At 39.7% G+C, this 15,683-nt stretch overlaps 1 protein-coding gene across 5 annotated transcripts in view; it reads left to right on the forward strand.

The window, feature by feature from the left end:
* The window catches only part of Kif16b (kinesin family member 16B), a 486,842-nt gene that overhangs the window by 336,475 nt on the left and 134,684 nt on the right, over positions 1-15,683 (forward strand). For 2 of the 5 annotated variants that reach the window (XM_010634115.2, XM_010634121.2), the window contains 2 exons: positions 4,988-5,164; positions 7,285-8,040. The exons of 1 other annotated variant lie outside the window; for it this stretch is intronic. In XM_010634115.2, the coding sequence (XP_010632417.1) occupies positions 4,988-5,164; positions 7,285-7,335 (228 nt within the window). In that variant the 3' untranslated portion in view covers positions 7,336-8,040. Of the gene's footprint in view, positions 1-4,987; positions 5,165-7,284; positions 8,041-8,180; positions 8,208-15,683 lie in introns of those variants that run through there. 2 more of the 5 variants (XM_010634117.2, XM_010634116.2) reach the window with 2 other exon arrangements.

The following is a 15,683-nucleotide window of genomic DNA, read 5'->3' on the forward strand; positions in this document are numbered from 1 at the left end:
TTTTTTTTTTTTTTTTTTTTTTTGTACTGGAGATTGAACTCAGGTCCTTGTGCTTACTAGGAAGGCAGCAGAACCACTGAGCTAAATCCCTGGCCCAGAATTAGTTATTCTCTGAATTAAGATGTGGTGTATTTTCCCACTCAGGATTAATCCAGAAGGTGATTGTAGACGGTGACCTTGCCTGAACTTGCTTGGAGAACTTACACAGGGTAAACGTAAACTCCCCACCATAACAGTAGGATTCACATAAAGAGGGACGTGGGCTAGGGATAAAATATCCCAGAGAAGTTATCAGAGACTTTTAAAACTGAAAGGGGACATAGTGATAAACTCTTCTCCTTTTGTTTACAGCTGAGGAATCAGTGGCTTAGCGGGTTAAGGGACTTGCTCAGGCCATTTGGGTAGCCAGTGGCAAGGACGTTTGCTTTAAGTGACCACTTTTCATCTCTTACCCTGCAGCCTCATTGACTGCAAGTTTCCAGAATATTTTCCGTATTTGCATTTGGAATAGCAAGAATTGAGCTGGGGATTATTAGAGACAAAGGTTACATAAACAATGAAGAGATCATTGAGTAGCAATCTTGACCTCAGCACTGTGAAAAGAGCCAAGAGGGTACAGCCAGATGGAGGGACAGAGGATGTCTATGCATTCTTTGAGGTCTGGGAAGAATTCCTGATTTAAATACTTAACAGCTGTGAACTCAGAAAATGCCATTTAATTTCCTTAAGCAGTATTTCCCTCATTTATAATGTAAAGATAATTATTTCTGAACTGCCTTCTTCAAAAGTTTACTGTGCATTTCCAAATATAGATGATTTTAGCCTGACAAAAGTATTTAATGCACACCTACTATGTGTAGGGCACATTATGCCATGGACTAGATGAATATGGCAACAACGTGCTCCATACACTAAATAAGAAACATTGAATTTGCACAAAGGAATAGGTTATTATTATTACAGTCTTGAAAGCTGCCCTTCTCCCTGGAAGCAAGGACTAGAAACTTATCTGTCTGCCCCTCCATGATCCACACAGCCCGAGCTCCAGAATTATTATTCTCATAATTACTAGAGTTAATAGCATATTACCCAAAAGTGATTGTTTAAAGCAATGCTTCTGGAGTCATTGTCCACATATATGAATGCATAAATGCATACACAGGAATTTCAAAGCAACTTACATCTTGCCTTTGAGAAAGAGTCATGCCCCACCTGGGGAAGTATAACAAAGAATTTTAAGAAGCAGGGGCTGAATTTCTCATTTTATTTATCTCCAACTTGCATTAAAATCCTGAAGTTCTCACATAACTTTTCTGAGTTTAAATTTGTTCTGCTCTACTCTAGGAAAAAGAATCATGTCCTCACTGCTCCAGAAATTTCCTGTGAAGTCAGGATGGCAATGGATTTGGAAGCATTTTTAAAACTTTGCCATTGTGCCAGGTACTTAGCTTAGTGGTGCCATGCCTGCCTGCAAGAGCAAGATCCTGAGTTCGATCCCCGGTTCAGGAACAAACAAAAAAAGACAACTCTGTCATTGCTGGTGTAGGAAATTTCAAAAATTCCCTCTGAAAAATCAGTGATTGAGTTTGCTGAAATAATTTGACACTAGGCAGATAGAGGGGAGAAAAGGAAGTACGTGGGAGCCACACAACATAGGAAAGTCAAAAAGGGCCAGATGTCTGAGGTTGGGAACAGGGACATGGTGGCAGCAGGTGCATTTAGGAGTGATCAATGTGCTTGAAGAACAGAGAGTGGCCTGGGACAGAGACCCTGAGTACTATAGGGGTGGTGTCTGACTCCACTGTCTTCCTGGGTGGGAGTTCAATCTTCCTTGGTTAATGAAAGTGCAGTAAGAAGAAGGAAGGTGACTGTGTTCTCTGCAGTCTCTAAGCAGATCTGGGAATTCCTAGAAATTTCCCCTACAACATTTGTTTCTTCTCAGATGCTCTCACTCTGAGGTCTTAGAGCAACATAACATTTTCTGAGCCACAACACTAGAAAGAAAAAGGTCAACAGTAGGTTTGCCATCTATTTTTGGCCTTTCCTTGAGACACCGAGAAAAGAAAAGAGATGAACCAAACAAGTTCCCTTGCAAATCTCTAAGAACCAGAGTTCCTGGAAAGCACACAAATTGTATTCTCCAGGAGAAATGCAAAGGTCCTGTTATTTTTAGCAGGGCACACCTAGTCTGTTTCAATTGGAGACACAGTCAAGTGCTGGAGATAACTATTTTCTTTCATCTATGTAAAAACAGGGGAATTAATTCAAACAGGTAAGAAAGATTTTATCTTCTTGGAACCTACAAAGGCTCACTTTTGCCAGCCCCTGACAAAAAGGGTTTGGAAACAACAGTGGTTGTCCACCTTGACTGCAGAATTCATAGGTGCTTTCTAAAACTACTACCCCTAAATGCCGTATCTAATTTAGTCTACCACCCTAGACTAAATTAGAATTTCTGAGAGCGCAGCCCAAGCATGCCATTTCTCAATTGTTTCCCAGGTGATTCGAATGGGTTGTTATAGTTGCAGACCACGGAGGCAGGAGTTCTGTAGTCATTTGTTATGCTCCTTATGAACAGGTAGGAAGTGCATTCAAGGCACAAAATGTGTCAGGGATAAAATAATTGCTATTGTGAGATCAGCTCCATCCAATGGCAGTCCAGCTGCATACCAGAATATAAAGTCAGCCCACATATAATATAATTTATTGTGATGATTAAGGAAAAGGTCCTGTGATGGTATTTTCTGTGGAGCATGTGCTTAATAACCTGTGTCCAATGATAAGCCAGAGAAACATCCTGACTGGATGGCTCCCTTTTTAAGTTTATCAACTTGAGGAGCATATTAATATTTTTACCACTTAACAGAATCACACACAAGTGGGACCTTATAAGAAAGTGTAAAATCTATATTGTGTCAGGAATGTGACCTTTTCCACTCAGTTGACACCTCTGTTCTACAGAGAAAAAGCCCTGAATTTATATATTATTCCAGAATTTCTGAACTCTGAAGTGAACTGGATCACTTTAAGGACCCAAATGGGAGACATATTTGTAGTCAATGTCTGCACTTAAGGAATTTCTTGCTGCATAATTTTCCTCTTGAGGATGATAGAGTGAGGCCCACTTTAATTAAATGTGTAGAGAACACTAATCCACTTTGAAAAGCACCACTAATCCACTTATTGGTGGCCAAGCCTGGTAAATACAAATGGGGCTTTCAAAGGAACAGGTGTAAGAGGAACACCAATTCCTGGAAATATTCTCAGTCAAAATAGGCACTTTCTTGTGTGTATCCTTCATGGCCAGTGGCTACTGAGCAATGCCAAAGCTAGTCCACTACGCCCTGCCTAGCTTACGGCTCTGTCTTTATTGGGGGGTTATGTATGGAATATAAGCAGAGACTGATAAGCAAAGGTAAATCAGAAATTGATCATGTATTTACAATTTGGTTCCTATGCTCAGTTGTGCATCCTAGTTTAGTCTCCTGTTAATACACTTTTGTGTGTATGCTCCAAACCCCAAGTTATTTCCATAACTCTGTGGATTTGCATTTTAGTCACGTGGAAAACTTAAAAATAAATTACATACTACTCAATTTGTTGTCATTATGAATAGTTTTATGTTTCTGTATTTATTTTTTCTTCTCTAAATATGAAAGATAGACCTCTCACAAATTATACACTCATAGAATATAATTGTTTAGGAAATGCTTGAGTATTTTCAGCAGAGCAAATTAAATTATGTCATCTGCAACATGATTGGGAAAATACTTGAACTCTCTAAAAAATATTCCATAAGTAAAATCATTAAAAATACTGCAAAAATACAAGTCCCATCCCTGACCAGATTCAGAATCTGTCTGTGAATCTTTCAGTGATACATTGAGACAAACAACAAACAAACAAAAAATACTTCGTGTGATTCTGAGACTCCTAGTCTGTATTTGACAATCAACCATGTGCTCATTTAGGCTGAACTAACTTTCACTGCATGACTGGTATATTCACTCTAGCACACATTATAATTTTATAAGATGGAGGTTAATATGTTTATTCTACACTTCATAAAATTGTCCAAGAATCACACAAATATCATAATTGTAAATTGGAGTTCCAAACCTGGAGTTGCCTTGAAGTTGAATCAGAGAAGAATAAAGTAACATGAATTAAACACACAGATGCACACACTGAAGGTACAGTAAAATAGTCTGAAACCGGAAAGGACTAGTGAACCAGTACTGAATTTCCTATCTTTTTGCAAATTTTAGCCCAAAGACAAGTCCACTCATTCAGTTCCATGTGAACGGCTAAAATTTGAAACCCACAGTCTTACTAGCTTCAGAAACTAGAAGACAATGTCCAGAACTACCCCAGCCACTGCAAAGAGAAAGCAAATCCTGGAAAAGTAATAACCAGAAAAAGTCCCAAATCCTATATATAAACTCATTCCTAATCTCTTGGTGAGTGCCGAACCGTGGACACTTGGGGCAGAATCCAGGTATCCCTGGGGTTAAGGGTAGAAGACCTGATCTGAAATTTAAATTGCCATTCCCTGCAGGGAGAAGAGAAGGTGGAGCTTAAATATGGACAAGTTAAGTGCCTGTAAAGGAAAATAGAAACATTTGAACAATTAAAAACTCTTGGGGAATATAACAGAATCAAATGTCTTTAACATACAACAATCACAGTGTTTAGAACACAATCCAAAACTACTAGACATGCAAAGAAATAGGAAAACATGACTTACACTCCATAGAAGAGATGTTCAGCAAAATTCAGCCTCAAGGAAATGAAGTTTGTGAGGCACCATGGCAACCCAATAGGAAAGGGGAAGTAAACTGATGAAGATACTTGGGCTGAGGCATCACCTATTTGAGGAGATGAATGCTCTAGGGAGGGATTATCATTCAAAACTGCAAGTTCCATGAGCATGTGCAAAGGTTTAGCTCCATTTTCTCTTTTAAATACATTTGGGTTCGTTTGGCAGGCAGCATCACTCGGAGAACCAGCCTTGAAGGTTCACTTTACTTTGCTCCAAGCTATGGTTGACCTCCTTGAGACACTTCAAGACATCAAAATTGATGGAGAGCCCAGCATGCGTATCCTTCAAGCTGTTGGCATGATGGGCCTGGTGGCAAGTTTATCCATCAGAAGAAATTTCTTGGTAAGAACTTCTTGCTGAATCATTAGTTCGGAAATCTTATCCATGACAAATGACACAACCAATAAACATGATTCCTGGTTTTTCATCCACACCGTTCAAATGATCAGCTAGATGGCAAGCACACAGTCTTTAGTAGGAAAAATGTGGAATCTACAGAATGTTTGGATCTAGAGCTTGCAAGACAGAAGATCACTACTGCTAAGTGTAGGTAATTCTCAGAGATTTGATTTTGTGTTTTATCTCAACCGTCAGCTCTTCATCAGCTGAGGAAAGCACTCTTGCAACCCAGTCTTTTCTCAATCCCTGTCATTTTTGACCTTTCATTTGGTATAGTTCCATAGATTTAATATTATCCCTACCTTCTTCCAAATATAGCTGGATTTCATATTTCATATTTACTAAATAAAAGCTAAACAAGAAACAATAGGCCCACATCCTATTATGGTCAGTCCTCTCACCATCTCAAACACAAAGTACAGTAGCACAAACAAGAGTGTCATGGCAAGAAACTTCCTGATCATTGTAATCACAGGTAAACTTCTACTCACAGAATCCTGGAGATTAAAGTTGGTCGGCCATTACCTGTGCCCATGGGATCTCTGCTTTCTCCAATTTGTTTTTCCTCTTTCTAAAATGTCTTTTCCAGGAAATACACTCAGCCAGATAGAATGTCAACTCCTGACATCTGACAGCTTGTGTGATCACAGTGGACATATTCTTTGTAAATGTCTATAGCACGGACCCAAGGTCTGAATCCATAAGAACCTGACCCACTTGAGTGTCCATAAGGTTCTTAGTAGGCAGCTCATTTTATGTACTAGAAAAATTTGAGTGCAAACATAAAAACTAGTTTCAAATATTTAAAAGACTAGAGGAAGAAGGGATAATATTTTTCTATGTCACCTGGGAGGATAAAGCTAAAAACAAATAATAGAAGAATTTTGGTGGGGGAAATTTCAGCTTCTTTGAAAGGAAAATGTTCTAACTCTCAGAGCTTGCACTACAGTGAGCTTCTACATCACAGGCTCTGTGGTAAAATGACCACCCAGCACATGATCAGAAAGAGGGACCATGTTTGGGGCAGAAAACTTCAGACATACCAGGATTTACAAATTTCCCTCCTGCTTCCATGTAACTTACAGATGACTCACAGTTGTCTTCTTTGAAGAAAGACAATGGAAGAATTCTGACTAGCTTGTTCTCAACCAATCATCAAAGCTCAATCCTGTTATCAAAGTATGATAAAAAGAGGCTCGATCACAACTATTTAGAATCCCAATAGAACGGATATTTTGTCTCGTGGATTATCATCATCATTATCATTATTATTGTTATCATTTTCCTCTGTGATTCTTAGAGATACACCTTTGGCTGCAATGGAATAGGTCTTGTGAAAAAGGTATGCATGCCAGTTTGACATTTCTATTTTTGATTTTTAAGCAACCTCAAAAAGAGAATCTAATTATGCAAAGTTCGTGGTCAAGATATTTTGTTCTGCAATTAATTCCCCATATCTTTCATTTCCTGTGTGGAATATTAAGAGCACATGATTACTGGAGAACTCTGGGGTCAATCAGGCTCTCTTAGGTCTCTAATATTTTCTAGCCCTTCTACCTGACTTCAAATGTCATGCCTAAGCATATGTGCAGGCTTCAGCCTGAGGCTTTGCTTAAAGGATAAACAGGCAAATGCTTATCTTTTCAGAATGTCCAGATTTGCAGCAGAGCATGTGGGGTCTCTGAATGGTGATTTAATTTTATTATTTTATTCTTACTGGAAGAAGTTAAAATTAGACCCTTACATGTAGAATTAAGAAAAAAGATTAATGCTTTTAATATAAAATGATCTTGTGCAAAGTGAGCCTTTATAATTGTGTGGTTTTAAGTTTGGCCTTGATAGGGCTCCTCCTTCCAAATCTACTAGACTTTTGGCTTTTGCTTACCAAGCTGTGATCCTGGGCTAGTCACATAAACTGAATCTCATTGATAAAATAGGATGTGAATTGCCATAAGGTGTCCCCGCCCCAATATCTTGTTTCTAACATTACATAATTCACATTTTCAAGATGTGTCCTAAAGTAATTATATTTTCTCATTCTCTTTGATTTTGTTATCATGCAGAATATATTTCTGATGATCTTAGCGATGCATGTAGCTTCTACAATTAAGTGATGGCTCTTCACTGCCTCTCCTTCCCACCTGGCTTGGATCTCTGCCTGAAGTCCCATTGAACAAACCCCTCCACTTGCAAGCAATGAATATGTATCACAAATATGTCTTTGTGTTCAAACCACCAAGATCTGAGGATTATTTGTCAATGAAGCACAACCTAATCTATTTGGACTAATGTGATTCCTCCATCTATTTCAACAGATTATTGACTAGCAGCATTTTGGGAAATTTACTAATTGTCACTTATGTGAGAGTTGACAGATAAACCACACCTCTGACTTTCAAATACTTGAAAGCAATCTGAACTAAACAAACCACTGGCCCCAACTAATATCTATTTTCATCTTTCTATAAAATATTTAGTAAACAACACATTTCAATCAATAGTGAATTACCATATAAGGGACCATCTATATTCTTAAAATATAAAGTGTCCATAAAAGCAATTGTTAGAAACAAATAACTATGGGTTGGGGGTATTTTTTACTGTTATTGTCTCTTGTTATACAGGTTTTTGAATGGAAAAGCACTGGCTAAAATAAATTGATTCATTTTGAAGGGAAAAGACCTGGTTCTGATGTAAATTTACCAAAATGACACATAAGTTCTCCACAGTATTATTTAAGGTAATTCCCCTGAAACTAGGACTTACAAATGCACACACGCTAGAAGAAAGGAGAGTTTTGACATTTTCTAATGGTTGCATTATTACTGGCATTCTCCTGAGGTTCTTCTGTCTTCTGTCTCTATGTGCTCTCCTTGTGTGGTCTCACTGATCACTCATTTTATTTTATTTTTTATTTTTTTGTGTGCTGGGTATTGAACTCTGGACTTTGCGAGTGCAGCAGCACCACTGAGCTAAATCCCTGGCCCTCACTCAGTTTTAATAAAGGAACTCAGTAAAGAAGAATGAAGGATTCCTGGATGACCTTCAGAGAGTGGAGAACAGGAAGGTATGTACTCATTTGAGTACAGGGCCAGCCGTGAGGTATTTGTCTTGGACGTGCTGAGCATTCCCAGATGGGCTCAGAAGGGCAAGTGTGGAAGAGGGATGACTTAGAGAGAAGAAAGGAGAGACCTAAGTCTTTCATGGAACAAAAGCAGGTCTGAAGGCCAAAGAGGAATTCAAGTCAGGGCACAGAAATATAGTCAGGCAGTTGAGAATAAGATCCAGCAACAGAGACTCTGGGGAATCCTACACACAGAGGGCAACTTTTCTGTTGGCTTCGTTGTTCCAGCTGCAATCTCTGCTATCCTGGTCTCAGCGTGTCTGTGAAGCACAGCATAGTCCTTGTGTAACTCAGATGCTACTCTGTGATCTGAAGACTGACCTCTAGCTTGAGCTCAAGGCTTGGATTTCCATACTCCTTGTACCTCCAACCCAGGCCCCCTTCCATTTGTCTTGGCTCAGTAAATGGCCTCCTCACTCATCAATATTGCAAGCCAAATCCCTAGTTATCCCCAGTGGCTTCCCTCTCTCCCTTTCCACAACAAACCAACCACCTATCCTGACATTCTTACTTGAAAAATGTCTATTGAAACCAAGTCTCTCTCTGCCCACTCCTTCCGTTGGGTTTCCCTGACACCAGACTGTCCCTGTTCTGTTTCGTCAGACACCCAGCAGGAGCTGGCCTCTTGCAGAGAAAATGGGTGTGTTGAGAGGGGAGAATTTTAGGTGAGGGAAGAGCAGGTTGTATTTTCTGAAGAGCCAATGAACCTCTGAGGAGTTAACACAGAGGGATCTGGGGTTAGCCAGTGTGGAGAGGTATGGCCACATGAAGTCCTTTCTTCTTGGCTCTGATGTGTGTCCAGGGCCAGGGCTCATCTTTTTCTCTCTCCCAGGAGCCACCACAGGTGTTCCTGAATCCTTACTGCCTTGGCCCAGTGATGTGAGACCAAGGAAGACAGTGAGGCATTCTCCAGGAGCTGGTTGCTGTCTATAAACCCTCCACATCCGGAATAGCTGATGTCAGAAATAGTTGCTCATTTCAGTAAAGACCCAGACTCCATCCCAAGATGATTATAGTCTTAGTCTTGTGGGATCTGCACACTTGGATGAAATACAGTGTACTTAATACATATAGAAAAGACACACAGAGAAGGGAGGCCAGGGCTCAGGAAATTGGATAAAAGGGGAAGGCTTTGGCACCCTTAATCTAAGAATATCAAAGGTGCCATATATGCCAGCTGCACTCGGTGCTTCTAAACTGGCATGGTATTCATTCTATAAAGGATAAAGATGAACACTCAAGTCAACCAGGCACAGTGACTGCATGTGGGCAAAGTAGGTTGGATTTTGGTTTACAGCACCCAAAGGCCTGTACTTCATCTAATTTAATACCCACAAGAGGAAGAGCAGAGGTATAAAGAGATTAAATCAGCAGTTCTCAAACCATCCTAAAATTCACTGAGAATCCCAAAGAGGTTTTGTTTATATGGATTATTTCTATTAATATTTACCGTATTAGAAGGTGAAGCAGAAAAATTTAAAACACAAGAGTACACAAGCATACATCCAACTAGCTGTCAGATGGATGACAACCTCATGTCTTGTAGCCTTCAAGAAACTAGAGAATGAAAGTAAAAAAGACAATATAATAGTACTCTTATGAAAATAGTTTTGATTGTGTTCTCCTCATGGAAACCTAATTATACTTTGAGAACCACTAGATTGAACAACTTTTCTGAGGTGACCTGGCTTGCTAAGTGTGGAATTAGTATTGGAATCTAGATCTGACATTAGAGCCAATCTTCCTTTTACTTCTATCAAAAACTTGACACTTCCTAGAAGAAGAGTTGAGGGGTTTACCCTCACCTGAGTGCCTAGGAAAAGAGCAAGGGACAGAAACCCACACAACAGGCAGCAGGCCAGAAATCTAGAGAACAGATTTCTTCCGATGAATTTGGGGTTGAGTTTGGGTGATATGCTTGGTCCTTTATATGTCCCTCCCTAGGGTGAAAGTACTGTGTCCTGGTGCACAGCCTCAGCTGCAGTTCTCTGTAGATACTTGGCTGTGGGGTAGCAGGGCTGGCAAAAGCAGGGGACAGGGAACCACTGCTGCCCCTGCTTTTGATGTTGGGGAAATAGGTGAGCTCCAGGCTCAACTGGTTTTCTGAAACTGCGTGAGGCACTCACTGAAGTGTCTCAAGTTAAAAGCATTTAAATTCAATCTGACAGGTACAAGATCCCAATGATGAATGTAACTGTACTGTATACCTAAAATGTACCAATAAATTCAATGAGAAAAAAAATAAATAAATTCAATCTGACGGCTCTTTCTAAGTGCTTTCAAATTCACAGTACAAAGCAGCATCCAATGAGCCTGTGCCTCTGCCCTGCCCCTGGGGACCACCAAGCCTCATTTAGTCATCTCTTTTGAAGCTCTGGTCACTTGGGTGTGTGGAGGGAGGAACTGCAAACCGGAGTTTATTTCTCGTGGCAGTCTGGATGTCTGGCCAGCCATATGTCAGCCTTCAAACAGTTCAGGCTGGCTGGGCTTTGAGGATGTAGCCGTAGCTTTAAGCTCAGCAAAGAATGGATCCACCTCAAGTCTGCAGGTGAACCCTGCCTCTGAGCTGGCTTTATTTCAGAATGATTCTGCCCATGTTGCTCAGAGGAGACATTTACCAACTGCATCCCACAGCCTGGTCCTCAATCCATGAAAGCCCCTTTCAGGCGTTGTCATGTATATCTGGAAATGCCTGGAAATCAATGCTATTTAGTCAGTGGTAGTGACCTTTCCAACACAGAGATTATTTCAAAATGGCATGTGAAAGATAACATTCAGCATTTCCAATACAACAGTCAGGATTTCCAATAGCGCTTAATTACCCTCTTGTGCACAGGAGGAAAAAAAGAAAAAAGAAAAAAAAAAGCCCAAGCTCAATTGGCTTTAAAGGCAGCTCCCACAGCTAAGGCAGGCAGGGACCTGGCTCCTGAGGAGAGTTCTGAGGGCCCTGTGTTTAGCTCCTTGGGGTGTCTTTGGGCTTCCTAGATGAGAGCAGTTGGGATTAGGAGATAACCAAGTCTTAGATGGAGGTTCTGAGTTCCAGTCTTGGTTCTACTTCTTGACTCTGCCTGAGGATATCTGCTCTGTATCTCAACTTCCTCATCTGTTGGAAACGAGTACTAATACTGTTGGCTTTATTTATTCAGAGATGCCAGACAAAGCTTTGAAAACTTCACGGTGTTTTTCATTTTAAAATTCTTCTTTCACATGCAATATCTGTCTACTTTTTGAAAACTAAATCACAGAGTTTAGCTAAAATAAGAATCTAAAAATAACTAGGAATCTCATCACCTTTTATTTCTATGATTTATTTATTCTTCACATGGTATATATTGATCACTTGCCTACTTTGTCACTTAATACCATATTGAATATTGTCTTCCAAGCTATTTAAATATTTTCTCTTATAGCATAACTTTTGATGATGGTATAATTATCTATTGCGTCTTTGTATAATAATTTATCAAACCAATTCTCTAGTATTGGATATTCATCATTTTTTCTCTTTGTCTCCCAATCTTTTGTGCTCTCCCTCCACATTCCTCCTTCCTCCCTATTTCTGTCTCTGTCTCGGTAATTATAAATGAGCCAGCCAAATGCTTACTGGTATGGCAGCTCCAGGAGTGCACCAGAGAAGTGGGGCAGTCCTGCAGCTAAGGCTTGGCTGTGGGGCCGTATTATTTCTTGGGGTTTGGATCCAGACTAAAATGATTCAGAGAAGGATGAAAGGCTTAGCGTGCCTTTATTCCAGACGAAGGGGCTCTCACACTACCAGGACCTTTTGGGTCTGTTTTCCATCATTTCAGCCTTTACTCTTCGGCATCCTCTCTGGCTCATAATAACGTGAGATCTTGCAAAGTCTTCTGATGAGTTTCCATATGGCCTGAGGTAGCTATTGCCCATTTCTGTTGCTTGGTATTAAAAAAAAAATCTCTAGCAAATGAAATTGGGAAACATGTATAGATTCAAGTCCAAACCTGACTTTTCAACATTTTAAATTAATCAAAGGAATAGCTTACACATTTACTAAAATTAAAAGTAACTCTGTAATCTTGGTTATTCCAGGATTTAGTTTATTTTTCTCCTTTATGAACGCAGTTTGCCTTTGGAAATCATAAACTTTTGTACTGTTTTTAGCCTGCCAACTAAATTGATATTTGTTTAATTTGTTAACAAAATCCATTAGTATCTTGGCTAGAAACTATTGGGAATAAGTTTCAGCCCAAACCCAGTTTTTATAGGCTATTTATGAACCTCAGAAAAGAAATATTTACCATCATTTTTATGGAAATGCTGACAGGACCATAACTATAGTAACACAGATGGCATGGCTGTAAAATATGTACGTACATGTACATAAAAGGAAGCAGGATTAGGTAAATGGATGTTGGATTGTCTATGGAATAGAGAAAACTTGCTGTGGAATGGTTTCTATTTATGTGGCCTGGCAAAGCATGTTACAGGATGACTGTCCATTGAGTGTTTGGACTTACTCAGATCTGGTCCAAACAGAGGCGGGAAGTTCCCGGGGAAGCAAATTCTCTTGAGAGCTGAGCTTTGGGAATCCACCCATATGACTAAGGTGGCTTCCACCTTAGAACCAAGAGCAAATCCATGATACTGGTATCAATTTAGGATTCCCTGTTTTGCTCGGATGGGTGGTGAAGATACTATGTCGCACTGCAGAACAGACCCCAGTTGCAACAAAATATGCTTAAGAATCAGGCTGATTTGGGATTACAATCTAGTATATTGAATCTGCCACTTTGACCTGACTTTGGATAATTTATTCAACCAACTCCTTAGCATTCAACATTCTCACTAAACACTCAGGGCACTTACCTGTAAATTCTTTCAGATTGTTGTGAAGATTTATGACGTAAGTGTCTGGTATGTAGTCAGGACTCTTTAAGAGTGGTTATTATTATTGCCTAATAATTATATTTACCAGTAAGATATTTTGTTGTTTAAGGAACAATATAAAGCCTCAAGTAGTGGGTTTATTAAACAAATGCATGTGAGAATTAGAAAAATAGCAATCCTAGCTTCATTAGTAGGAGTGAAACTAGGGAAGTTAGACAAATAGGGTCAAGAGCTCCTTGCTGTTTCTCAGCTTCACAGAGTGTGGAACTGTATTATCATCACTCAGCTCCAAGAGAACTGGGATGTCAGTCACCAGAGCTTGTGGCCTCTATTCTGAGGTGCACCTAATGAATTTGACTCTCTTCTTTGTTTGCTGCTGCTGTTGCTCTCCTCCGCCTTTCCCTCCTCCTCCTTCTCCTCCCCCTTCTTCTTCCTCTTCTCCTTCTCCTCCTCCTTCTCCTTCTTTTTCTTATGCTTCTTCTTTGTCCTCCTTCTCCTCCAAATAGTATCTAAACTTTTATTCTAAATGTTATTCATTCATTTATTTTATTTAAATATAAATTAGGTCATTTGAGAACATATAGAACGTATTTATGATTAATGGTGATCAGTGAGTCTCTGTGACACAATACTTGACATAAATGGACTTTAAATGAGAGGAGATTTATCTTGGTTCTTGGTTCCATAGCTTTTAGCCTGTAGTCAGCTGGCTCCATTGCTTTTTTTGTCTTTGGTGAGGCAGAGACATCATGGCGGAAGGGTGGCAGAGGAAAGCTGCTCATCTCATGGCCAGGAAGAAGAAAGAAAAGGAAAGACGTGGAGAGGAAGGGGCTGGGGCCAGATATAGTCCCAAGGTCACACCACCATGATTCACTCCCTTCGACTGGGCCCACCTCCTGTTTCCATTACCTCCCAATAATGCCTTGAAAGTACGATTTCATCATTCACTGACCCAGTGGGCCAATCGACTTATCGATGGACAAATGAAGTTAGAGCTGTCATGATCCAGTCACCTTCCAAAAGCCCATTCTCTGAACACTTGAACTTCTGAAAGAGCATTTAGTTCTAAACCATAATAAGGATTGTTTGATAATTTCCCATAGTTGTTACTACAATAATATTACATGAGATTTTCTTCATTAACCTCAAGGTGTACAGTGTGATGATTCAAAGTGTATATTCAAGGTGTACAGTGTGTTGATTTGATACACATATGTTGTGTTGATTACCAGTTAAATTAATTAACATATCTGTCACCACTTAAAGTTACCATTTGTGTGTCTGTGGACACTTAAAATCTTCCCTTATAAAATTTTAAGTAAACAGTACAGCACTATGAACCATATTCACCATACTATCCTGTAGATCCACAGAATTCATCATGCAAATGACAGTTTATACTCTTTATGCTTCTTTTTAAATAAAGCTTTTCTTTTCCCTGTCCTTACAGCTGACTTCCTCTACCTTTAACTTTGTTATCCCTTTATATTACATTTTCCCCTGTCATATGTTTTCTGTCTCTTACCACTTCAGCTTGCTCATGACGTTGTCTCACTTGATGCCTCTTGGCTTCTTTTAGATTATCTTTGCAGTTCCCACTGAAATTTCTGCCAGCAGCAGTTCAGAGTTCAGGGAATCAGTGTTCACTGTGTCCTTTTTCGGGGAGAAATTTTCTTTCCAGATTCTGCAACAGGCCTATCTGGCTTTGGATAGCTGCTGCCTTTCCTGGTCAAATTGGGTGCAATGGGCTTGCACTATGTCTGCGTTTAATGTAATTGAGCTCAACTCCATAAACTGTGAAGAGAGAAGGAAGGGAAGTCTGGAGGGGAGAGTAGAGAAGCAGAGTTCAAACGGGGCATCAATAAAGAAGTAGCGGGCCAATGAGGGGGTCATTTTGGTCCAGAGAATAAGAGCAGTGACAGTGGACGAAGGCAAAGATGCCTCCTACATGCAAAGAAGCTATGTTATTTGATGCTCAAAAAATAAGTAAATAAAACATCATCTGGTTCTATCAGTGGATGAGAAACATATGTGTCAGGCTTGTTGCAAGAAAGTATACAAAGTGAGGGCTTCCTAAGAGTTTTTAAGAGTGATTTGAAAACATGCAATTTAAAGCTCATTTGATGAATTTAATACCCCAGGCCTTTCATGAGATGAGATTGGAATTAACCTGTCTCATGGCACCTGGGCATTGAGCATAAGAGGCTGTGCCTTTTATTCATGCTTCTCCATGGTACCTGAGACTAAACTATTTGTGGGATGAATGAATGAACTATGAGGAAAGGCTGGCACTGCGACCACCTTTCTTATGTAGGCTCTCTACAGACAGTATTTTATCAACTGTCCATTACTTTTTAAAAGAGTGTGAAAGAGTCTTAAAAAAGATCACATTTTCTCTGATCAGTCACATTATATTTGAAATGGTGACATTCTAAAAAGTCACAGGGCATTGAAATTTCACAATTTATGTTCCAT

Source organism: Fukomys damarensis, unplaced genomic scaffold, assembly GCF_012274545.1.
Source record: "Fukomys damarensis isolate Sample0158 unplaced genomic scaffold, DMR_v1.0_HiC HiC_scaffold_7, whole genome shotgun sequence".
In the NCBI taxonomy this organism is placed as follows: domain Eukaryota; kingdom Metazoa; phylum Chordata; class Mammalia; order Rodentia; family Bathyergidae; genus Fukomys; species Fukomys damarensis.